The sequence below is a fragment of the Theropithecus gelada genome, chromosome 3 (genome assembly GCF_003255815.1).
Source record: "Theropithecus gelada isolate Dixy chromosome 3, Tgel_1.0, whole genome shotgun sequence".
NCBI lineage: Eukaryota > Metazoa > Chordata > Mammalia > Primates > Cercopithecidae > Theropithecus > Theropithecus gelada.
Window position 1 is genome coordinate 73,433,475 of NC_037670.1, and position 26,090 is coordinate 73,459,564.

General features: G+C 39.7%; 1 protein-coding gene across 2 annotated transcripts in view; it reads right to left on the reverse strand.

Annotated features, from left to right (window-relative positions):
• Positions 1–22,488: 22,488 nt before the first annotated feature.
• POU6F2 (POU class 6 homeobox 2) overlaps positions 22,489–26,090 on the reverse strand; it is a 491,967-nt gene continuing 488,365 nt past the window's right edge. Inside the window, exon 11 of one of the 2 annotated variants that reach the window (XM_025380080.1) lies at positions 22,489–23,405. In XM_025380080.1, coding sequence (XP_025235865.1) covers positions 23,009–23,405 — 397 coding nt within the window. In that variant the 3' untranslated portion in view covers positions 22,489–23,008. Of the gene's footprint in view, positions 23,514–26,090 lie in introns of both variants that reach the window. The other variant, XM_025380079.1, reaches the window with a different exon arrangement.

Below are 26,090 nucleotides of genomic sequence, written 5' to 3' on the forward strand. Positions count from 1 at the left end.
GTGAAAGACCGTCACTACGCCATGGGTGTAGTGGGAATCGTCAGTAATGGTTTTTAAGGTCCTTCCCAGGATCATGATTCTTTGATTTTCTGAAGACTGGAGAGAGGGCTTTTTGTCTAAGCTTGTTATGACATCGGAAACTTTTTCCTTTTGATTCCTTAGCAAACCTTTTTTGGATGACCTTCAGTGCATGGCAGAGAGTCTACCTCTTAATGCGCATTTAAAAAAACTCTTGAATGGTAAGAGGAAGCCTTTGGGACAAGGAGCATCCACCTCTTTATGTTGCTTAATGTTACTGTCGTAGAGGTGCCCAGAGACCTTGGCAGTGAGTGCATTTCTATAAATCTTAAAAATCAATCAACTAATCAATATGTAGGGAAGGCTGATAGATGTGCCCACTTAGGGGACTAAATGCCTGGTCCAGGTTGGCCTTTCTCATTATTGAGGAGACATTGATGGCTGGGGATATGCAAAGTTTCATAAAGATAACCTTTGTCTCTCTCTCTCCTTCCCACACTTTTCAAAATCATACATTTTGAAGGCAACTGGGATCGAGGGAATTGAATATGCACATTTTGAAGGAAAGAAACCACTGATGCATCTATAAATACTGAGGAATAATAACGGAAGGGAAAGGGACACGTTATTGACTGTGGTTAAAAGTACAGCAAGGGATAATGGGCCTTGTCAGACCAAGAGAAACTTTTCAACTTTAAGGATCCAACTTCCTAACAGTGGGGAGTGTGGAGAGGTTTGTAGATAGAGGCCCTTTTCTGGGTGTTCAGAGCTGAGCAGATGAAAAATGGAAGGGTTTAGTGCAGTGAGCAGTACCGCCTTCACCAGGGGCTTTCTATGGCCCTAGGGGGTTGTGTTTTTTTCAGCCCTAAGATCTATAATTCTGCTTTTCTTTGTAGATTTTGTGTTGACTCATTTTGATTGCTCCATTTCTTTCCTCTCCTTGCCGTCCTATGCCTGTGGTTGTCTCTTCTTAAAATTTTATCTTGCAAGTCCAGTTTGTTTTCCTTTTTGTGTGGATCCTTTTGGTTCATTGCATGCATGCCCATGTTATTTATTCTGATGCGTTTCCTTGAAACTCTCTCTTGCTGGCTTGGACACTTAGCTTTTTGAACACAATAACTACCCAGTGAAAGAGACCTTTCCCCAAGTTACCTGTTGCTGTTCTTAGGAAAGCTCATGTCTAGGAGCAGGTATTTTGTCTTGGTACATGAAGGATGGTTTGTTATATGTGGTACATTTATCTTGGGACTCTGTGGTAAAAAGACTCATTCCTAAACAAATATATCAGCATTTACAGACAGCAACAACAAAAACCGAAACCAAGCTATCCCTCACCATAGCCTCTTTATTCCAATGCTACTGCCAATGGTAAAAAAAAAAAAAAAAAAAAAAAAATTCTGGGCCGGGTGCAATGGCTCATGCCTGTAATCCCAAGACTTTGGGAGGGACAGGTGGGCAGATCTCCTGAGGTCAGGAGTTCGAGACCAGCCTGGCCAACATGGTGAAATCCCATCTCCATCTCTACTAAAAATACAAACATTAGCTGGGTGTGATGGTGCACAGCTGTAGTCCCAGTTACTTGGAAGACTGAGGCAGAAGAATCCTTGAACCTGTGAGGCAGACGTTTCAGTGAACCAAGATTGTGCCATTGAACTCCAGCCTGGGCAACTGAGCAAGACTCCATCTTGAAAAAAAAAAATTCCGGACTCATCTGTTGAAATTACCCTTACAGCTTATTCATAAATCACACTAGAAAACTGGTCTCATTGCTTCATAACCCCACTTTTTTATTTGACCCAAGATTATATTACAACTTTCATCTATCTTATTTAATTAAATCTGCTTCATATGCATTTAAATGTAGGATGACTGTGAAAATATTTTATAACACAGGCCAGTCAAAACAGATGATAGTTGTAACCAACAGATATACCTGTAGCAATATATAGCCTCTGAATATAAATTTTTCTTTATGCTATTCCAAAACATTTTGAAAAATAAAAATGCCCTCTCTTATGGTGAACTTTGATCTTTTTTGACTTTCCAGTGTTCAACTTTAGCTGCTCTTTTAGGAGACTTCCCCATCATGTGTGGTTTTCATGATATAGTGGGTAGTGTCCAGCCTCTCACTACTCATGGTGAGAGGTTATCAGAAGAGTTTTTTCTTTCCCTACTTTCTGAGTTCCGAGAATGTGGCAGAGTCTTGGCCTATCAGATGCTCTCTTGAGCAAATCCAAACAAGGCAAAGAGATTTTAGTGTCCATTCAAGATGGAGGCAGTATCAATGTCTTGGGGCAGGGGCAGTAGCGTGGGATGATGGTGGTGAAAGTATCTTAAATTGACAATTTCTACTAAAAGGTAATTGTGTTTCCTGTACTTCCTAATTCCCTCTCAATACATTTTCCCTTTTTACTTAAGAGAGTCAGAAATGATTTCTGTAACTTGTGCCTGAAGGCATATACTTAGGATCTACAAAAAGTTGGCCTCAGACTTTAAGAGCAAGCAGGTGTTTTTGTTAATTGACAAAACCATTACTGAGAAATACCTTGGCAGGCTAGGATACAGACCCAAATCAACTAAAATATGTATTTGGAATAAAAACATAAATCAGTTTCATGAGGTAGAGAGCTGACTAGCAGCAGTTCATGTGACAGTGTTCTATGGTTTTATTTTGACCAAAGCTCAATGAGGGTATCCCTAGAGGTGACATGACTTCTATCCTTGGGGAAAAGATGGTCCCAGGAGTCTTTTATTTGGTTCTGTGTATTTTTTCCTTGTGAACCTAAATTAATTTTTAGAAAGTTCAACTATCTTCCCTTCTGTTGTGGTATTTCTAGCTTTAATATTCTGTGCAAAATTTTTTTTTTTTGAAAAAAGAACTGTGTTTCTTGGACACAGGGTGGGGAACATCACACACTGGGGCCTGTTGTCAGGTGTGGGGCAGGGGGAGGGTTAGCATGGGGAGAAATACCTAATGTAAATGATGGGTTGATGGGTCCAGCAGGCCAACATGGTACATGTATACCCACCTATGTAATAAGCCTGCACGTTGTGCACAGGTACCCTAGAACTTGAAGTATAATAAAAAATAAAAAAAAGAAAAAAGAACTGTGTTTAAACCCCTTGACAGTATTTAATGGTGCTCCGTATATCTACCTTTGTGAGATTAAAGAGACATTATAAAGAGGATTACAAATAGGAAAGTAAACTCCTTATTTCTATTAATTAGTTACTTATAGGACAGTATTTCATTTTTATATATTGATTTTATATGAATTCTATTATTTTATAATCTGTAAAGCTACTATTTATTGGCTCTACTTAACAGATTGGGAAATAAACTCAGTGACCTAGGCTACTTACCCAAGATAACACAGCTCGTATGTGACAGAGTCAGGATTTGAACTCAAGCCTTCTGACTTCAAACCTTATACTATCCCACAACATCATCCTTTGATTTGAAATTAAGGTATACGTATTAACCATACGGGATCTATTGAACTCAGGAATTGATGTTTGAATGCTGGATGTTGTCAATGACATTAATGTATTTGAATGAGTATAAATTGATGTCAAAATACTGTCCTGGGTTTATCTGAAACTTCTACTGATTTGTAATAAGAAGTGCACTGATTTCTAGTTTCCATTTCTACATATAAAGAGCTTGGAACTTGTTACTCTCATTTTTATAAGAAAAATGCTGAAGAAACTGAAAATCAGCAACTCTCCCAAGAACCAATCATCAGAGAGTTGAGGTCACACGGAAAACTGTTGCCCTGAGAACTGGAGAGACAAGTGGATACAGAGAATTACCAGAGCAGAGCCTGCAGCTGGAACCAGTATCAGTGAGAACACTTTAAACTGTAATAGATAAATTGCTGGAGGCTCAGTATGGAGGAGCTTGAGAGTTAAAAAATTCCCAATCTTGTGGGGACATACTATCTTGAGTTTTACCTCCAGGATCCCCAGTAGATTCTTACTGTGAAGACTGGAGAGAAATCCCTCATGCTTCTTGCTGGGAGAAGGGGAGAGCAACCATTTGTAAATAGCTCAGACATCTTTGTTCTCCTTAACAATGCTACCCTCAAGGGAAACTGTTTTACCAGACCCTAACTAACTAAGGGAAAGGGAAGGCAAATACCCAATTCCAGCCTCCTCTAGCCTTTAATGTGGGACAAGGGATAAACCCAACTCTGGTTCACTAAAAGAATGAGACCTAATCATAGGATTAAAGAACACTTTTCCAACAGGCCCCTGTATAATAACAAGAGATCACAATGGAAAGAACTACAGATCTCAGACTTTATTTAAGAGACAGTCTCCAGGAAAACATAAAGACAACAGGAGAGACAAAAACAGGGACATCAGAGGAAATTTTGGTCTCTGACACCATAGCTATGGCAAACAGTCAACACTGCCTATACTCTAGTCAGAAAAACACAAAACCTCACTCTAAAGGCCCTTTTACCTCAGTTCTTTTTACTTGATACATCATATCTGACTTTCAACAAAAGATTACAAGCCATGGTGAAAGGCAACAAAACAAAACAAAATAAAGAAGACACACAGTAAGTATGAGAACCAAATTTACTTATGGCAGATATTTTAGAATTATCAGATCTGTAATTTAAAATAATCATAATGAATATGCTAAGGGCTCTAATAAAAATTGTGGACAACTTGCAAGAAGAGATGGGTTACGTAAGCAGAAATGGAAACACAAAGAATCAATAGAAAATGATAGAAATAAATCACATTGTAACAGAAATGAAGAATGCCTTTGATAGGCTCATCGGTAGACTGGACATGGCTGAGGAAAGAATTAGTGAGTTTGAAGATGTGTCCACAGACACTTCTCAAACTGAAAGGCAAACAGAAAAAGGAATTAAAAAAAAAAAAAATGGAACAGAGGATCCAAGAACTGTAGGACAATGACAAAAGGTGCAACACATGTGTAATAGGAATATCAGAAGGAAAGAGAGAAAGGAACAAAAGAAGTATCTGAAGTAAGAATACCTGAAAAATTTCCAAAATTAATGACATACACAAAACCATAGATCCAGGAAGCTAAAAACATAAGCAGGATAAATACTAAAAATCTACACCTAGGCATAATCAATTGTCCTTGACATTGTGGCCATAATCATATTCAAACTTCAGAAAATCAGTGAGAGAAAATCTTGAAAGCAACCAGAGGAAAAAACACCTCACATAGAGAGGAGCAAACATAAGGATTATATCAAACGTCTCATCAGAATTGAAGCAAGTGAAAAGAGAGTGAAATGAATATTTTCAGAGTCAAAAGAGAAAACCACCAACCTAGAATTCTGAATAGAGTGAAATTATCCTTTGAGAGTGAAGAAGAAATAAACTTTCTCAGACAAAAAAAATTTAAGGAATTTGTTACCAGTAGACCTGCCTTGCAAGAAATGTTGAAATAATTCTTCAGAGACAAGAAAAATAACACAGGTCAGAAACTCCAATCTACATAAGAACATTAGGAAATGAAAAAAATGAAGGAAAAATAAAGTATTTTATTTTTCTTATTCTTAATTGATCTAACATAATAATTTCCTCAAAATAATAATAAAAATGTAGCCAGTTATTATACTATGTTGGTGCACAAGTGATTGCCGTTAATTAATTACTTTTATAATTAAAAGTAATGGCAAAACAACAATCATTTTTGCAGCAACCTATAGCTTATGGATAAGTGAAATGACTGACAGCAATGTTATAAGGGAGGGAAGGGAAGAGTTGGAAATACCCAGCTATAAGGTGCTTGGACTACTATTTTAAAGTAGACTTGGATTAATTGTAAATATATATATAAACTCTAGGGAAAACACTAAAGAAATTAAACAAAGAAGTATAATTCATATGCTAAGACAGGAGTGAAAATGGAATTGTATAAAATGGTCAGTTAAAACTAGAGGAGGCGGAAAAAGAGGGGAAGACAAAAAATAAAAAATAAAAAATAAAAATAAAAAGAAAAGAAACAAAGAACAAGAGTAATGAATAGAAAACAGTTACCAAAAAGTTACCAAAGTGGTCAATGCTAATCTACCTGTCAATAATTACTTTAAATGTGAATGGCCTAAACATACCAAAAAGTGTATTAATGTGTATTAGTAAATGTTTCTAATCTGTCAATAATAAGATGTCCAAGTCTTCCCTTTTCCTCTTCTTGATAAAGGCTCTGATAATTATGCATGACTGATGTCACTGATATTAGAAGTTGTGGGTAAGGGGGTTAAATTGGAAAGAGTTAGAGAAGATCTTGAGCTGGAATTGAGATGCCATTTAAGCTCCCCTGGGGTGGTGGTGTGCATCATGAGGTCAGCAGATATTCCCACATATCTGGAGTCCATGCCCATGGGTTTTTTCCTAGTAGTCCCCAAGAACCACGGCCACTAAAGGACCAACCCTGATGATTGTATTGTACTTCAACTCAGTTAGCATTTGTTGATCAGTATCATATACCAGTGTAGGTACTGGACAGTAAAAAATGAATAAATCATGGTCTCTGCCACCACAGAGTTGAGCCCATGGACATATAAACAAATTACTTAAAGGATGCTGATGTCAGGATTTATGAATTGTCTAGTTTTTATATTCAGAGGTTAAAAACCAGTAGTGTTTAGATAGATTTTTTCTCTGCTTATTTAAATTTTAAAAACTGTTGCCAATATTTATAAATTAGGACAATTCACACAAAAATGAAGATTTTCAGCCTCTTTGGGAAAAATAAAAGGTCTGACAGCACTGGCTCTACCTTCCCACACAGCAACAATAGGTCAGAGCTGAGCCACAGCTATGTCCTTTTGATAAGACGTGCATTCTCCCGTTCACTACACTCTCCACTACTCCGTATTGTCTCTGACACTGAGGCCAAGTGTCAGGTACTTTTTATCCTTGTGTTTATACTGTTCTCCTGGGTCCATTTTTCTCATATACATTACTTTCCTGCCTTGTTAGCATTTTAGTTTATAACCACTATTAAACTTTACTTTTCACAAAAAGCAATATATAAATAAGAGTCAAATGAGTAACATCTTATCACTTGAGTAACATAAAATAATTACTCATAAATAATTATAAATATTGATAAATCATACATTTATTTTTATTAATCAATAAATATTTACTTAATTAAATAATTAAATAACTAAATTTTATTTATTGATTGATTTTTTAAAAAGTTACACTTTAGCTTCTGGGGTACATGTGTAGAATGTGCTGGTTTGTTACATAGGTATATATATGCCATGGTGACTTGCTGCACTCGTCAACCTGTCATCTCCCTTAGATATTTTTCCTAATGCTATCCTTCCCCCAGCCCCCACACCCCAACAGGCCCCAGTGTGTGATATCCCCTGCCCCATGTCCATGTGTTCTCATTGTTCAACTCCTACTTACGAGTGACAGCATGCAGTGTTCGGTTTTCTGTTCTTGTATTAGTTTGCTGAGAATGATGGTTTCCAGTTTCATCTATGTCCCTGCAAAGGACGTGAACTCATCCTTTTTTATGGCTATATAGTATTCCATGGTCAGTATGTGCCACATTTTCTTTATCCAGTCTATCATTGATGGGCATTTGGGTTGGTTCCAAGTCTTTGCTATTGTGAACAGTGCTGCAATAAACATACACGTGCATGTGTCTTTATAGTAGAATGATTTATAAACCTTTGGGTATATACCCAGTAATGGGATGGCTGGGTTAAATGGTATTTCTAGTTCTAGATCCTTGAGGAATCGCCACACTGTCTTCCACAATGGTGAACTAATTTACACTCCCACCAACAGTGTAAAAGCGTTCTATTTCTCCACATCCTCTACAGCATCTGTTGTTTCCTGACTTTTTAATGATCGCCATTCTAACTGGTATGAGATAGTATCTCATTGTGGTTTTGATTTGCATTTCTCTAATGGCCAGTGATGATGAGACAGAGTCTCGCTCTGTTGCCCAGGCTGGAATGCAATGGCACGATCTTGGCTCATGGCAACCTCCGCCTCCCAGGTTCAAGCAATTATCCTGCCTCAGCCTCCCAAGTAGCTGGGATTACAGGCATGTGCCACCACGCCCAGCTAATTTTGTATTTTTAGTAGAGACGGGGTTTCTCCATGTTGGTCAGGCTGGTCTCAAACTCCTGACCTCAGGTAATCCGCCCGCCTTGGCCTCCCAAAGTGCTGGGATTATACGGGGGAGCCACTGCGCCACACTGATGAGCTTTTTTTTTCATGTTTGTTGGCTGCATAAATGTCTCCTTTTGAGAAATGTCTGTTCATAGCCTTCACTCACTTTTTGATAGGGTTTTTTTTTTTTTTTTTTCTTGTACATTTGTTTAAGTTCTTTGTAGATTCTGGATATTAACCCTTTGTCAGATGGATAGATTGCAAAAATTTTCTCCCATTCTGTAGGTTGCCTGTTCACTTTGATGGTAGTTTCTTTTGCTGTGCAGAAGCTCTTTAGTTTAATTAGATCCCATTTGTCAATTTTGGCATTTCTTGCCATTGCTTTTAGTGTTTTAGTCATGAAGTCTTTGCCCATGCCTATGTCCTGAATGGTATTGCCTAGATTTTCTTCTAGGGTTTTTATGGTTTTAGGTCTTATGTTGAAGTCTTTAATCCATCTTGAGTTAATTTTTGTATAAGGTGTAAGGAAGGGATTCAGTTTCAGCTTTCTGCATATGGCTAGCCAGTTTTCCCAACACTATTTATTAAATAGGGAATCCTTTCCCCATTTCTTGTTTTTGTCAGGTTTGTCAAAGATCAGATGGTTGTAGATGTGTGGTGTTATTCCTGAGGCCTCTGTTCTGTTCCATTGGTCTGTATATCTGTTTTGGTACCAGAACCATGCTGTTTTGGTTACTGTAGCCTTGTAGTATAGTTTGAAGTCAGGTAGCATGATGCCTCCAGCTTTGTTCTTTTTGCTTAGGATTGTCTTGGCTATGTGGGCTCTTTTTTGGTTCCATATGAAATTTAAAGTAGTTTTTTTCCAATTCTGTGAAGAAAGTCAATGGTAGCTTGATGGGGATAGCACTGAATCTATAAATGACTTTGGGCAGTATGGCCATTTTCACGATATTGATTCTTTCTATCCATGAGCATGGAATGTTTTTCCATTTGTTTGTGTACTCTCTTATTTCCTTGAGCAGTGGTTTGTAGTTCTCCTTGAAGAGGTCCTTCACAACTCTTGTAAGTTGTATTCCTAGATATTTTATTCTCTTTGTAGCAATTGTGAATGGGAGTTCACTCACGATTTGGCTGTCTGTCTGTTATTGGTGTATAGGAATGCTTGTGATTTTTGCACATTGATTTTGTATCCTGAGACTTTGCTGAAGTTGCTTATCAGGTTAAGGAGATTTTGGGCTGAGACGATGGGGTTTTCTAAATATACAATCATGTCATCTGCAAACAGAGACAATTTGACTCCCTTTTTTCCTAATTTAATACCCTTTATTTCTTTTTTATTTTATTATTTTTTTAGTTTTTGAGATGGAGTTTCATTCTTGTTACCAAGGCTGGAGTGCAATGGCGTGATCTTGGCACACTGCAACCTCCGCCTCCTGGGTTCAAGCAGTTCTCTTGCCTCAGCCTCCCAAGTAGCTGGGATTACAGGCATGCACCACCATGCCTAGCTAATTTTGTATTTTTAGTAGAGATGGGGTTTCTCCATGTTGGTCAGGCTGGTCTTGAACTCCTGACCTCAGATGATCCGCCTGCCTTGGCCTCCCAAAATGCTGGGATTATAGGCGTGAGCCACCATGCCCAGCCTCCTTTATTTCTTTCTCTTGCCTGATTGCCCTGACCAGAACTTCCAATACTATGTTGAATAGGAGTGGTGAGAGAGGGCATCCTTGTCTTGTGCTGGTTTTTAAAGGGAATGCTTTCAGTTTTTGCCCATTCCGTATGATATTGGCTGTAGGTTTATCATAAATAGCTCTTATTATTTTGAGATACGTTCCATCAATATCTAGTTTATTGAGAGTTTTTAGCATGAAGGGCTGTTGAATTTTGTTGATGACTTTTTCTGCATGTATTGAGATAATCATGTGGTTTTTGTCATTGGTTCTGTTTATGTGATGGATTATATTTATTGATTTGTGTATGTTGAACCAGTCTTGCATCCCAGGGATGAAGCCAACTTGATTGTGGTGGATAAGCTTTTTGATGTGCTGCTAGATTCGGTTTGCCAGTATTTTATTGAGGATTTTTGCATCAGTGAATAATTAAAGTTTTTTAATTTATTGATATTTAATGGAAGTCAAGTTTGTTCCCATTGTCCTTAACAACACCTCATCCAAAGTGTACCAAAGAAGACATTTCATCTCACATTGAGACAGCCAGGTGGAAAGGGCTCCCTGGCAGAGCCTCTGACCAACCTATGCACTGGGAGGAATGCACACTGGTGTGGAGCCACAGAAGTTCATGCCATTTGCAGCAGGGAGGAGCTCGGCCCCTCCTCTTCCTGGGTGGTACCTGTAATTCAATTTGTGAGGCAGGAAGCCTACACTAGCAGGAACTCTGGCCTTGCAGAGAGTCCCTGTTTCCCCTTTTTTCCTGTTTGCCTAATAAATCCCATTTATTTCACCCTTCAAATCATCTGTGAGCCTAAATTTTCATGGCCATGGGACAAGGACCCAGTCTTTAGCTGAAGTAAAGAAAAGTCCTGCAACAACATGGAGAGCCTCCAAATCACAGACAAGGGATTAAAATTTCCTTCTCTCCCTTTTTGGTCGAGAGAGGAAGGTTGAACCATTTTGGTATGATTTATCATAGTTTTTCTGAGAAAAACTATCTTCCTTTGGATTCTGGATATTCATCATCTCTCAAACTGGCCAGGTGTCTCCTTTCTCATAGAGGTCTGGGCAGGGAGGGACTGGTGGTGAGCATCTGCAGCTGAAGGAAGCACTGCGGCAGCTCCAGGGTTTCCACTTGCAATTTGGGTTCTCTTGCTTTGTTCCACTGGGATTAGACTGGAAGGGTAAAAAGCCACTGTGGCAGGTGCTGGGAGAAACACAGTGATGCTGTGGAGAAAGAGGGAGAAGTATCACAATAGGAGTGCCTGGGCAATGCCATGGGCACTTAGATCCAGGAGAACCTGCTCTTAGGCCTTGCAGTCCAGACATACCTGGTCTTGTATTTTCATTCGTCCTCTTGCTAGCTGTGAGACTTTGGGCTAGGGACTTAGACTCACTCTGCTTCAGTCGCCTTTTCTGCAAAAGAAAGAAGCTACTATCTTCTGGAGTTGTTTTATAGATTAAACGTGGGCAAAACGCTTTACATAGTGCCTGGCATTTTGCAATTGTGCAGTCAACAAATGGTAACTATTATTGTTGTAGTTGTAACCAGTATAGGGTTGCCAGATAAAAAACAAGATTCCCAATTATGTTTGAATTTCAGATGAACAATGAAAATTTTTTAGTATAAATATGCCTGAAATGTTGCATGAAATATTCATCCGAAATTCAAATTCAACTGGGTGTCCTGTGTTTTTATTTGCTAAATCTGGCAACCCTAAACCAGTATGTTCCAAAACTGCATTCATTCATTTAGGCAACAAATGTTTATTGGGCCAGGCACTGTTTTGGGGGCTTATGAAAAGTAAATCAAACAAGGATTGCTGACTTTGAGGAGGTTATATTCTAATCAGGAAGAGGCAGATAATAAACAACAAACATATTAAATAGTTAAACAACATAGCATATAAGATGATGACAAGCACTATAAGAAATGTTGAGTAGGTTATAGGTTTAGGAAGTGCTAGGAGGTGGTGGTGCAGACAGCAATATTAACTAGGGTGGTCCTCGTAAGCCACTTAAAAGATGAGATTTGAGCAAAGACTTCAAGAAGGCAGGGGAGTAGGAGCTTTCTGGGCAGAGGATACAGTTTAAGGAAAGCTGATGACCCAGGAAGGGCACTAGGAAAAGCCAGGATGTTGAATCTACTAGCATCCCATGAAGGGCACAACCAGATGAGCAGCCTTTTCCCAGGAGCCACTGCCCTTGCTGTTACTTTCAAGCTGCCAACTTCTGCCAGGCAGCTGACCTTCTGAAGCTCTTCTCTGGCCAGGAGGAATTCTCCTTTCTCATTTTGGAAGCAGCCCTGGGGAAGGGCCATGACAAGGGTGAGGTGCTAGGATGTCAAATTTAAATTTTATGCATGTCTGAGTGACTCCTTAAAAAATTTTGTCCCTTGTGGGCCTTGCTTGTATCACCGAGCCCTGGTCCTGCTTCTAAGGGTGCTGAGCTATTTAATCTGGAATGCCCCGGCTCTCTTCTGCCTCTTCCCTTCTCAGCACTCACAGGATCTCCCTGTCATGGCTGCTCAGGGCTCTGCTGCTCCCCCTACTCAGAGTCATCTTCCCTCAAAAGCCCCTGTCCCTCTAATCTCTGTCCCTACGGGGAGCTCTAATCTCAATCTTCTGCAAGTATTTGAACCTCAATTGAGGGCCAGTTTTGAGGTCTTTCCCACAGGGCTCCTGGGCCCCAGATAAATCTAGGGGTGTGTCTGAGCATCTGTTCCAGGATCTGCAAACACTTCAGGGAAGCAAGAAATAGGTTTTTAGAACATTTTGAGATGGTGCCTGAGTTCAGCTTCCCCAAAGATGAGGATTTGGGTGTAAGTGATTTATTAAGAAAGGACTTTGGGAAAACCTGGGAAGGGAGTGGAGATGCAACATAAGTGAGGGAGCGATTCCAGGTCATTTTCCAGGGTGGGCGACTGCAGCCTGGTCCCTCCATCTGGAGTATGCATGAGCCTTGAAAGTACCCAGGCCAGAAGCTGTGGGGGCTGGGGAAGCCATCCTCTCAGCTCTGGGGTAGGGATTTGGGAACATAAACTTCCAGGCACCTGGGGCTCTGTGCTCTTGCAGACAAAAGTGACTTAGTAGCTGGAGGAAGTCCTCCAGAAGGTACAAAATTTGGGGGCCAAACCTTTTTGAAGCAGGTGGCAGAGTACACAGAAATGGGGTGAAAGAATCCTAGGGGTTCTGGGTGGAGCCTTAACAGCGTCACTATGGACGGCTTGGAGGTGGGCCCAAACCAGCTTAGCCCAATAGAGCAGGGATCTATAAACTACAGTCTCTGGGCCAAATTCAGTCAACTGCCAGTTTTTGTTAATAAAGTTTTATTGGAACACAGCTACTACCATTTGTTTACACACTGCCTATGGCTGTTCTTGTGCTACAATAGCAGAGTATGGTCCTCAGAGTCTGAAATATTTACTATTTGCCGGCCCCTGCAATAGATCTTCATCCTGACTTCAACTCTAAATAGTCAGTTTCACTGTTATGCTTTCAGGTCTTAGGCTTTTCATCTGGATCTTGGAGGCTGATCAGAGTTCAGAGGTCAGGAAAGGGAGGAGAAACAGGCCAAGAGAACACAAAATGTAAGTAGAGTTTCCTGGCTGAGGAAGTTGAGGGGGTGCACGCACAAAATGTTGAATTGTCTCGTCTGGCTAACTTCCAGTTTTGGGGAAAATAAGGGCAAAGTAAGTTTAAAGGAGAGAAGCAGAAAATAAAGGTTTGGAGGAGGAGAATAAGGGATGGGGCAGTTGTTTTGCCAAGGCACGGGCAGGTGGCACTGATGTGTCCCCAAGTATTTTGCTCTCTTCAGGAAGTTTAAATGGACCCCTTCAGAGTTGAATACTTCCCCTGAAGAGAAAACATGGAGAAACAGGATCTTATACTCTTGGGAGACTGCAGATACATTAATTTTTCTCATTTTTGTTCCTCCGGGGGAGTCTGATGGTTCTAGAAGCAGAAATAAAGAATATATACATGCAAGTGCTTGAGCACCCATTATATTTTTCAAAGACTGGTTGCATTGCGATCTCCCAGGAACAGAACTAGGCGCCTGTGTGGACTCTTCCCCTCTATTTAAAGCAGCAAAAAACCCAAAAGTAAGAATTTGAACATTCAGGACACAGTAGGAGTGTGTTAAAAAGTAAGAGTGAGGCTTCTGCGATTGGAAAGAAGCAATAAAAATGTTCGATGTGTGTGTATGTCAGGGTGTGTTTTTATCAAACTGGATGGCAGAGAATGATTTTGATGGGTTCAAGTCATTTCCCCAAGCCTTTATATCACAGACTGGCTCCCCGTAAGGACATGTGTACAATGCTCACTGTGTGCATGGTATTGGCTACTGAAGGCTTTGATATGGTTTGGACTTATATGAAGATAAAACCATTCTTTGAATGTAAAGTGGAGGGACTCACTTTAAGTAAGAGATCATCATGCCAACCAGTATGAGCCTGCCAATACCTAGGGGTGCGTATTTCCATGACTGAAATCCACTTTTCTTCACTCATACCTTTTGATTGGTTAGCAAAGTCTGTGTGGAAATGATCTAGGGTTTTGTGTCTCCCCTACAGACAACAGGGGGCTGTTGTGTTTTCCTCTAGGATTAGCTGCGTGGTGGGTCAAGTTAAGATTCTGGGTAAATAAGGGCTGAGTTTTGGCAACCCAAACAGCTGTGGCATTTCACAGAAATGGGATTTCAGGATATGTGAGTTCTATTTTTGGTTTTCTAATTTACCCTCTGTCTCTGAAGTTCAAGACAAACAATTAAAGCAGCCCATGAATGTTAAAATAGAGCAATATAAAGAAAAACAGCTGAACTATAATAATCTATAATGAAAAGATCTTGTTTCTTTGTATATTCTGATTTTTCTATAATAAAAATAGATTACTTATACAATAAAAGATTTCAACAATAACAAAAACTGGAAGGTAAAAGAGGCAAAACTGTTCCCCAAATGATCTCTTTTCCTTCATCTGTAGTCACAGATGTGGCCCAAGTGGTGACCAGATCCATGGATCAAAAGTCCATTGTCTGAGGTCCAGTGATCCACTTCAATGATGTATTAGTTCAGGAGTTTAGTCAGTCTAAACGTAAGTAAGTCTTAGTGAATCTTCCTTTATGAGAACATTTATTAGTAGCATAAGTATAACTAAGCAGGCCTCAAATCTCAGATAATAGTGCAGAATTTGAAAATGAGGACAGTAATACCTACCTATGGTAGGTATCCAAGAAATGCCAGTCTCTTTTCTGCTTAGCATCTTAATAAGAGGATCTGCAAAGGGCTTCAATGTTATAGTTCACCATGAGTGTTATTGCACATGAGTTTCTTGCTCTTTGACTGAAGTTCAGTGTTTGGAACTACTTCAGTTCTGGATCCTTTTGGTTATATTGGCCTTCCTATCATTGCATATGTGCAAATAGTCAAACACCCTGGAAACGTCCCCTCTTTCAGAGGTGATGCCCCAGTGATCTCAGTAACAAAGCCCATTAACTCATGCAGATACTTTTACACAGATCCCAGACTTCAGTGATATAGATAAGGCAATGGGAAGAGTGTGATTTCTTCCCAAATGACAATCTCAGGTCTGGTAAATGGTCAGGAGCACAACTAAAACTCTTTTTTTTTTTAAGACAGAGTCTTGCTCTGTCGCCCAGGCTGGAGTGCAGTGGCGCAATCTTGGCTCACTGCAACCTCTGCCTCCTGGGGTTCAAGTGATTCCCCTGCCTCAGCCTCCCAAGTAGCTGGGATTACGGGAGCCCACCACCATGCCCGGCTAATTTTTGTATTTTTAGTAAAGACGGGGTTTCACTGTGTTGGCTAGGCTGGTCTCGAACTCCTGACCTCAGGTGATCCACCTGCCTTGGCCTACGAAAGTGCTGGGATTACAGGCATGAGCCACCACTCCCAGCCAACTAAAACTCTTTAAAATGACATGGGAGCATCAAAGAAAGTTCTGGAATTGACCTTCCAGCCCGGGTCCCAGGCCAGCTTCCTATTTCCACACTCATTGCATGGTCTTTACTTGCTAGTGGGATTAATGACTAGGACCCACTGATTTTCTCTTTCACTTTCAATTGGTTTTAACTCATTTGCCTTTGGAATCGTTGGAACTCTTTGTTTTCTTATCTGGAGACCCTAAATCTCAGTGATAATAAAAGGATACAGTGTATATAGACGTTTCTAATTTCCGTTTATGTGTCCTTTACTATTTCTGCCAAGCAGTAAGCATTCAGACTAAGTTCACCTAAATCATAGTGGACTTACTAATTAGATAACTGGTAATTATCCACAGCAGTAAGCCTTTCCTGAACTGCCACCATGTATCAGATACTGTAGTTTTCATTGACAGTTCAAAGACATGGTGGTATCAGAGTTTACTGTGTTTCAAGGTGTACTCACCTTGGTGAATATTCTAGTTCCTAGTGTATTGAAGAACCAGCTCTATCTATGATCTCTGGGATCTTGGTGAAGACTATTAACTTTTATGATTCTTAGTTCTCATGTATAAAACAGGAATCATCACACTTCTTTGGGTTTATGTTAGGAGCGACTAAAATAATGTATATGAGAGAGCTTTGAAAATGATACAAATATGACTGTTACTCTTATTAGACAAGGAAGATGTCACATGCAAATGACAACTAGTTAAAAGAACTTATTGCCAACTACACTTATCTGTAAGCCAAGTCCACAGGCCACTCAGAGATCAACAGCTGTGATTTTTTTTTTTTAACATTTCAGAGGTGGCTAATAAACATGCAAACTTGATAAATGTTCTGATGAAGGAAGCACAATGCCCGGCACATAACTATTTGGGGAATGGCACATAATTGAGCCTTAAAGAATGAGTAGAAATTAGATAGGTTAACAGTACTGTGGATGGACATTCCAAGAAGAGGGTATTGCATCAAAAGTAATTTGGGCATTGGAGAAATTTTAGAAAATTTGGTGTGGCAAGGACATAACCCAATGAACTGGGAATTGATGAGAGGTCAGGCTAAAGAAGTAGGCAAGGACCAGGTCACAAAAGGTATTGTGTTCTGTGCTGGAGTCTGTTTCTCTTTCTGAAGGTAACGTTGGAAAGGTTTTAAACAAAAGAGAAATATATTTATACTGGCTTTTTGACTACTCTGGTGGCAAACATATGATGGGTGTAGAGGCTAGGAGGAGCATATCACGGTGATCCAAGTGAGAGGCAGGTGGGTCTGAATTAAGTAGTGGAAGTGGGGGATGGTGACCAGCAGAGACTCAAAAGGCATTCATGAGGCAGAACTGCCAGAACTTTAGTGACTTAGGGTGTGTGTGTGTGTGTGTGTGTGTATAAAGGGGTTGGGATGACTTCTAGACTTCTGCTTTGGGTGGCTGATGGATGGAGCCATTAACAAGGATAAAGCAAATAGGAGAAAGGCCCTGAAGAGGATAAGCGATGTTCATAATTGCTTTAAGAAAACAGGGAAGTATTTCATATGTTTTAGAAAGGTTTTCATGCAATGCACTGAAGATCTCCTTACGTGTCATCTTCTTCCCTTGACCATGGCTTTCCTCAGTGCCTGGTAGGTAAGACAAATGGGTGTATTTGATTGGACTCCTTTTGAGGTACAGAACAATGGATGAGGAGCTCAGACTTGTCTTTGTTAGGAGTTGGTTTTATCTAGATGTTGCTTCTGAACTCTTTCCAAGCATAGATTCTTTATTAAACTCATCAACAATTGTCCTACTACATTTGCCACTGAATATATTGTATGATTATGGTTGGTTTAGTAGACAATTGTTATCGGAACAGCTTTTGGAATCATTTAAAACTGATACTTGTGGTTGTATTCTAAGCCTAGGCTGTTCTTTAAAAAGGACAGCCATCCTTTACATTTAATCATTCCATATTTCACAAATATCTGCTAAGCATTTCTCATGTGTCAGAAAATCCTGTGTGCTGAGGACTCAGAAATAAACAAAAAGAATCTTTGCCTTCAAGAAACTCATATTCATTGTGCAAAAACCAGTGATATTTCTCCAGAAAGTGAAATAATTCCATGTTTCTTATACTATAATATTTCAAAAATAAAATAAATTTCAAAACTAAAATGATAGCGTTTCCTAGGTCAAACATATTTCATAATAATAGGCATAATCATAGGCAGGACCTTTGCTCATAATATTTGTAGAATATTAAATATGGAAGGAAAGCCATTGAAAATGACTTTCTTTTTTGTCTTTTCCCCACCCATCAAGGCAGAAGTATCAGCATTTTTTTTCCGCCCCTTTTAAAGTCAGGTTTGGATCTTCCTGGCCCCTTCGTGGCTCATTTATAATGTATGGTTACTCAGATTTTTGGTTTTGTTGCTAACTCCAAAGCAGTTCTTATCAATCACAATATGAAGTTGATACACAGATTTCCATGTGGCATAAACAATGTTTGCTAAAGGTCACTGAAAGTATGACGATTATGATTCTAAAATTTTTTTTTTACTGGTACTTTTAGCAAGATGGTCCTATCTTTTGAATTAGTGAATTATATAACAACATTCACTCTCCCCTCCTACCCACACTAAACTTCAGGCGGGAACATATGCCAAATGTCCAGATTTTCCAGAACATGCCATTACAGACATTACTTAAGACTAGCAGATCACTGTTCACCAACGGAACTCTCTACGACCTGGCACACAGCTGGGTGTTAGTTGTAGAATGTGGTGGCTCTGGGTTTTGTCTGCCCATTACCATAGCTCTTTTTTTTTTTTGTCTTCCGGTTCTTATGTGGACTCGTCTTTCAATCCTTGTGGTCCCACAGGGTCGTCAGAGTGAGGCCCCACCCTCCCCCAACAGACAGGAATGAGCCTGTGACCATGAATTTATGTGCCCCACCCCCCAGCACCAGTGCTTAGTTTAGAGAAGGGCGCATGACTCACAGTCCTAGAGTCGATGGTTAGAGAATCCATCTGAGAAGGAAACCAAGCAGCACAGGCTGATGACATCTTTGAAACCACTGAATCCAGCTGTGCTTCAGGTCTACAACCGGACTTCCCCTTAAGTCAAACAACACAGTATGTTTATGTGTAGGCAAGTTTGAGTTGGATTCCTATAACTCGCAACCAAAAGAGTCCCAATGAATACAATATGTCATTTGAAAAGTTAAAATAATCATCATATTAACCAGTCTGTCTCGAACCCCTTCCTTTCCTTAACATTTGGGGTTGTAACATACACTTTTTAAAATGCTGACAACTTAAATGACATATCTGAGTGTGAGACACACTTAGCCTAGAAGCTCATGTCAAACAATTATTTATTTTTTATGGTACAAATTAAAAGTGACAGATCTGAAGCTGTTAAGAAATACACAAAGTGCAGCTTTACTGACCATACAGATATTGCTCTAGGTTAAGTACAGTTTTTTTTTTTTTTTAAACATTAAGCAACCTGTGCAGATAAAATCAGCTTTGGTTTCAATGTCAGAGCAAGTAAGGAGCTTTTAAATATTCAGTTTGGCTTCTTGGTCACAAGTCTATCATGTCAACTTCTCATCATGATGATTTTTCCAAAGAAACCCAGTCCTGTTTCCTGCCCTCCCTCCTGCTGCCTGCTCCGGGCACAGAGAAGCAGATCTCTTTGTGGTGGCTCATAAGTGACCCCGGTGACCAGTCTAGATCACAGCACACAGGACAAAAAAAAAAAAATCACTTTCTTAACAACAAATAAACAAATGTGCCTCACATAATTTCAAGTTGAAGACAAGCAAATCACATGACAAAAGGCTCATTACAAAATGTTATCCAAACAGATTTTACAGTCAAACATTGAAATGAAAATCAATTTCCTTTATCTCCATTTCTTTTAAGCTTGGTCATTAACTGGGTACAAGTAGAGTGCTGAGGTAAAACATTGATGAACAGTTTGTATTTCTTTTTTTTTTTTCTTAAAATAGGAACAGTTTAGTATTGCGAGATTGTCAGCAACATTTAGCCATATCTATACAATGTGCATATACCTACAAATATTGAGCTTTGGTCCAGCGTAGAGAAACGAGCAAAGGCATTTTACGATTTCTTTTTGGTTATAGCTTGAGTTCTTTGATACGCCTCTACTTGTTTTGTTTTTTCTAGCTCCTTTAGCTTTTTTGTTCTCTCTTTCGTGTTGTGTGTGTATGTGTGTGTGCATCTGTGTGATGACAACATAAAAAAGCCAAAACCTTGCAAATGCAATTAAGTTTCAACTGTTCAAAATATTTTCTTGGTTGAAAAAGAAAGAAAATCTATAAACAAGTGTAAAATGTAATATCCACTGTCATTTTTTTCATGAAGTAATGAAGAAAATGCAGATGACAATAATGAAAAATTATGTGAGAAAAATACTGAAGCTTGAAATACAATCACATATGCCCAAAGTGACTTTTATTTTTTTGTGGGTGGCAAACCTTAACCTTCAGTTCATGGAAACATAAAAGACACTTAAACGCTATTGGCATATGAAGTTGTTTACAAGTAGACATGAGAAATGTCATCATAAAATTAAGCATTAGATGTGGTCCCAAAGACTTATGAGTTACACAGTATAATTTATATTCCTAAGAATCTGTTCAGGCACCTTTTTATGCCTTGTAGCAAAAAATTTATCTGTAAAAAATTAATATAAGAAGCATTACAACACCTTATAAATAATTTATAAAACAATACAAAATTATAAAACTATAAAAAAATCACTGCACATGAATGGTGTTACGACTGTGGGATGAATATATTTCTTTTTTGTTCCACTCTGGAAGATTACTTTTATTTTATATTTTCCCTGTCCTAGTTAGACCCTCCCAATTATAGATCTCAGAACTGAGCAGGCCTTATGTAACCGCTGCCGGCATATATTTAAATATTTAGCATCCGTCATATGTTATCTTGTTAACTTCTCTTCGCAGGGAGCTTTTCTTGATGGAATTTGGAGCAGGTCCTAGGAGAATCCAAAATCTGTTTTAATCAATAAAGTTTTGGGTTTCTGGGTTGTCCATATTTGTGCAGTTTTTGAGGTGGCGAAAGGGACTCTGTGATGTTGGCATTGAAGATCAAGTTAGCTGTGGTCCAGTTAGCATTGACTGATAAAATGGACACACCTTTACGAGTGACTTGTTCCGCTTCCAGGATTCCTTTTAGAGTTTCCTTGCTGGTAGTCTCTTGATTGCTGCATGAATCATCGGAGGGGACAATTATACCGTAGCATTTACACAACCAGCAAAGGAGCCAACAGAAGAAACTCAAACCCCCTGGGGGGAGGGAGTGTATTAGGGGAAGGAGATGGCATTTCTACTCAGTTGGGCAACTTGAGATTGGGTTTCTCTTTTTTCTTTCACAACTTACTTCTAGATAATACATTAGCATGATTATAAATTATGCATGAATATTTACATTTCAACAGCAAGCAAATTGACGGCTCTCTTTTGCCTGCTCCTTTAATGGAACACCGTCTGCCTGTACCTGGGTGAAAACACAAGTGGCAGGTGCCAAGTGCTCACCTGCACAGCCTTCCTCACATCCTAACATGTCCTTCTTGCTTATTAGGTTATTGCAGCCCACAGATCTTTTAAGTTATTTTTTTAAAGGAAATAATCCTTTAGTTCTCATATTGAAGGGTATTCTGATGTGTTAGATAAGCCCCTTCTATATTTTTTTCTTTTGGTGAAAATTTCTTCAAACTTTCTTTCCCCTGAAGAACCTAGCCCCCAATTCCAGTTGTTTAAATTTGCCCGCCACCTTTCTGCTCCATTTATATATCCCGAAGAATAATTATTCCCCCCTGAAAAAAGTCTGCCATCGATATTGGAATGAAAGAAGTAGCAGAAAAGATGAGATTAACAGGATACACGATGGCCTTTAATGATCCAGTTGCTATCACTTTCTTTTTAGCCTGTGTCTTTGTGTGTATGTTTATGGGTGTGTGCATGCCATGTGTGTATTTGACTGAAATCTTGAGACATTTCTTTGGCTATCAGACTTCTGAGAGAAATTGCTTTGCACAGAAGCATAACATAGATGTAAGTATTGAACCAAATGTGCAGCTTATGTTTATATTACAAAATTAGTTTTGGTCAGCTCTCCATGTACGTGGCCAACAGACTGAGAAAAATCCCAAGCTCTGGTGTGGACAGTGAGCACAATTACAGCTTATGCCAGTGTTGACAGTTCATCGAGCAAAGCCCTAGTTATTTTGGAGTCTCTCCTGCATTTCACTAGGATCTGAGTGGAAAAGACACTGTTCCTCCCCACTTCCGTGGCTTTCCAGCAGACCCCAGGAGCCACGCGCGAGGGAGATGGAGAAATGGAGGAAAAGAGAGAAATGCGAGCTCCATTTTCTTTTCTCAAACCCACAAGTCATAGTGAGAAAAAAGCAACAAATGCTTTGGCACACGATCCAGGATGCCCTCCTGTCAAAAAGAAAGAAAAAGAAAAAAGACCACCCTCCCCAACCCCCACCCAAGTAAAACCCAATAGTGAGCCTCACAGAATGGCTTCAACAATGGTACCCACCCCGTGGGTGGAGACAATAGATGGGAAAGATGGGAGAAATCAGGTTTCCTATTGTTCTGTTAGTACAAATGTAAAAATTCGTAACACAACTTTACGCGCGGAGAAGCGTGGACGAACGATCGCGTTGCAATGCCATGTTTCTGACTTTGGTTAATAGGTTTCATAGTGAATCAGCACTTAGTACCTGAAGGGGAGCAGTCTTTCCTCCAGGTGGCAGGCTTGTATTCGCTTTGAACAGATCAAAGTTTTTGTTTCTTCATTGTTGGTTTTTGGTTTAGGTTTTTTTTTTTTTCTTTTTCCTTAAAATGTGTTCACATTTTCATAATATACAGAAAAAAGTACGTGGTTATTTGGTTTGCTTTAAGTCCATTAAAAAACTGGGTTTGGGGGAGATGGGTGGGGGAAGGAAACTATCCTACCGTATACACCTTCAGTGTGGTGTATTCCTTGTTTAAAAATTTTCAAAAAATTTTCTTGTTTCCTATTTGGAAAACCAACAGACATGTAGAAACCATTCTGTCCACTTGGTAGTTTTCTTAGTCTTTTACTTACAAGGGTGATGATGGCCGGGGCTATTTTTAAATTAAATTAAAAGTCATTGTTATTGTCGTGGAGTCCCAAGCGTGGAGTTTAGTTTCTGTGAATTTTGCTTCTGATTATGGGTGGGCATCTCTTTAGGAGTTTTCTTCCAGAGAGTCTGTTAAGGGCTCCAAAGGGACTGCCGTGGCCGGCTCGTGCTGTTTTAAGCGTTTAATTGTGTTCTTCAGGGCTTGCCTCTTATTGCAGAACCAAACTCTAACTACTTCTCGGTCATAGTTCAGCTTCTCAGCAATTTCGGTCATTTCCTGCCCAGAGGGGTGTGTGTTCTTCTCAAAGTGGGCATTGAGGATCTCAAGGGCCTGGGGTGTGAAGGAGGTGCGCCGCTTGCGCTTTTTGGATGGTTCACTCCCGATAAACTCGGTCAGGTTCTGCATACCTGCTCGATGGCGGGCCTCAGCCTCAGCCATCCACCGCTCAAGCACCGGCTTGATCTTCTGGGCACTTTTAGGGGTGATGTCCAGCTTTTCAAACCTGGCAGGATACAAAAGGCCAGGGTTCAGTTTGGCTGTCAGACTGCTAGCTATAGTGTTCTCTTGGGCTTCCTGTGGTAGGAAAAAGTGGCTTCTCAGGATGGTGTGTCTGGGGGGGAAAATTGAGAAAGAACAGTCTTACACTGAGTCCTCTGCCAGGGTGGGCCTCCTGCCTGCCTGCCTGACTGCCTGGCAGGGCGAATTCGCTGCAGGTTAATAGCCAGCTGCAAGGTAGCCAGCCCTGCCCAAGCCAGCGCCAACCCTCCCAGCGTGCTCCATGCCAGACCATGCAAACCACACAGGCGCACAGACAGGGGTGAGGAGAAGCAGAGACAGCAGGATGCATGAGCTATCATAACAGGCACGCAAACAACTCACAGGCCTTTTCCCTATAAACTCTGAGATCTAAGCTTTTATTTAACAGTACCAGCTCCATTTCTCCAGTCCTCAGACTCCTGAAGGCAAAAATTAACACTAGGAAGTGACATCAAAGATGACAGTTGTCACATTCTTTCATTTAAAATGATTCTTTACATGTTTTACATTTGGATTTCTTTAAATTTCCCCCACTGACTTGGTTATAAAAATGTTATTGCTATTATCATAGTCACTGATGGCCACTGGGACTTTTTTATGGCTCTCTTTTTATCTCTCTTTTGTGTCTCATTTTGACTTCTCTCTCTTTTTCTCTCTCTGGGAACAAACAATTTTCACCATGTGTAAGTTAACGACATGCCCTTTTTCCAGGTAAAACATAACCCATTGCTACTTTCCTGGTCTGGCTCAAACAGCTGGACACATTGTAATTACTATAAAACACCCCACCTCTGGGTGTGCTAAGGCCACCTCCTGCCTTCCAAACACCATCCGGCGTAATGGTGTACTTTTGCACCAGGGCACCAAGCTGTGTTTAATGTGTGATATCTGCAAACTGTACTTGAATGATATCATTTTCTGTAAATGAGGTCTTCTATGTATCAACTGCCATCAGCAATTCTTTGCTACATTGACTTTAAAAAATATGAAGTGTCATGGACAAAATTATATAGAGTGTTTTAAGAAGTCGCCCTGGTACCAAACTCACACTCACTCTCAATGAGGTACCAAAGAAAGTAGGAATTCTTTAATTCATTTGTTTGTTTATTTATTCTAAATCCAAATTCACAACTCTCTAGTATGACAGCTTTGGATACACAGAATTCTCCTCTCCCTTTTACAGTATCCCATGCTGTTGAAAAACTTCTGACTACAGAGTGCATCTTATTACAATGGTCTGTTCTCATAGAGCTAAACTGAGCCTGTGTTACTCAGAATATGTTTTGTAAAGATGCTTGCAAAAGTGCAGAAAAGGATAGGCTTCTTTTATGTGCCACAATCTTATTTTGGGCGGCATATTTTAGATCTCTTATAATGTGATAAGCAGCACAAACAGAATCAAATTTTAATGCAATTTCCATAGCATTCCCTTCCACATAGAACTCAAGGGTTATTTGTTTATTTTTGAAAAACCCAGCTTCCAGTACTGGTCAAGGAGGGAAGGAGTACATTTGCTTTCAATACAGAGTGAACTGATCATTTAATGTTATTTAATGAACTTGTCCTTTAAGGCAAGCTCCTCAAAAGCTCTCATTGTTGTGCTAATTTGCCACATACCACATTTTGCCATCGTTTGCCATAAAATCCCCAAAGCTTAAATATTTGATTGTGTGACAACAGGCTTTACAGTGTCAAGGCACCAGGGGACAGAGGTTGTGATAGGGCTGATCAGTGTATCGGTAATGTTTTTTTCTCTGTGCCTCTGATAAGGAGGGATTTAAAGCAGCTCCTAGGAGTCACTGCAGCTAATGAGAGACAAGCGATGCCTGAGTGTGCAGGCTCCAAAGCAGGTTCCTCAGCACCCTTTGAATTCACTTAAATTGTTCCAATATAAGATCTCGGTCTTTCTTTCTTTTCTTGGTAGATAGCTCTTAAAACGATCTCACAGAAGTACTGGAAGCTAGAGAAAGACGCAAAAGTCAAGGCATCAGACACGTTCTGTTATACTAGGAATTCCCAAAGTCTCCACATTTCAGCCACAGCTTTTTTGACCTCTCTCTGGGGTAGACTTTAGAAATCAACATACTTGATTGGGAATGCCCAAGAAGTGCTAAGTGCATGAGTTAAACATTAGCTAGCACTTATATCAATAAAAGGAAATCACGTTTTAGGACTAAAAATAAGCTAAACAGGAATTTAGCACCAATAGAAAATTGGCAACAACTAAAAAACCTGTGGCTGCTTTTATCCCAAGGCTGTCAAGATGAAACAAAATTAATGTTTACCAACAGGGAGCAATGGTATTCATATCATGGATGCTGCTTGTTAGTGTTGATGCTTCTGTACATGTTGTTTGGAATAACATATACAAGCCTTGAAACAAATTTCCCAGCAGTAGTATCCTTGTATAGACTGAATAAAGGTTATTTTCTACAGGGAGGTATCTTATAAGAAAAAACAGTAGGGGAGGCCATAGAAGTGAGAGGATCCTATGGTGCTTTTTGTATTTAACAACAATCAATGGGTTTTATGGAAAATCATTGAGCAAAATGTGAGCTGCAAGCCACTACCCCATACTGATGTTATTTATAACCTTAGTCTTAAACTGCAGGAAAAGTACACTTCCGTCCTTTGGGGAATACATTAAAAG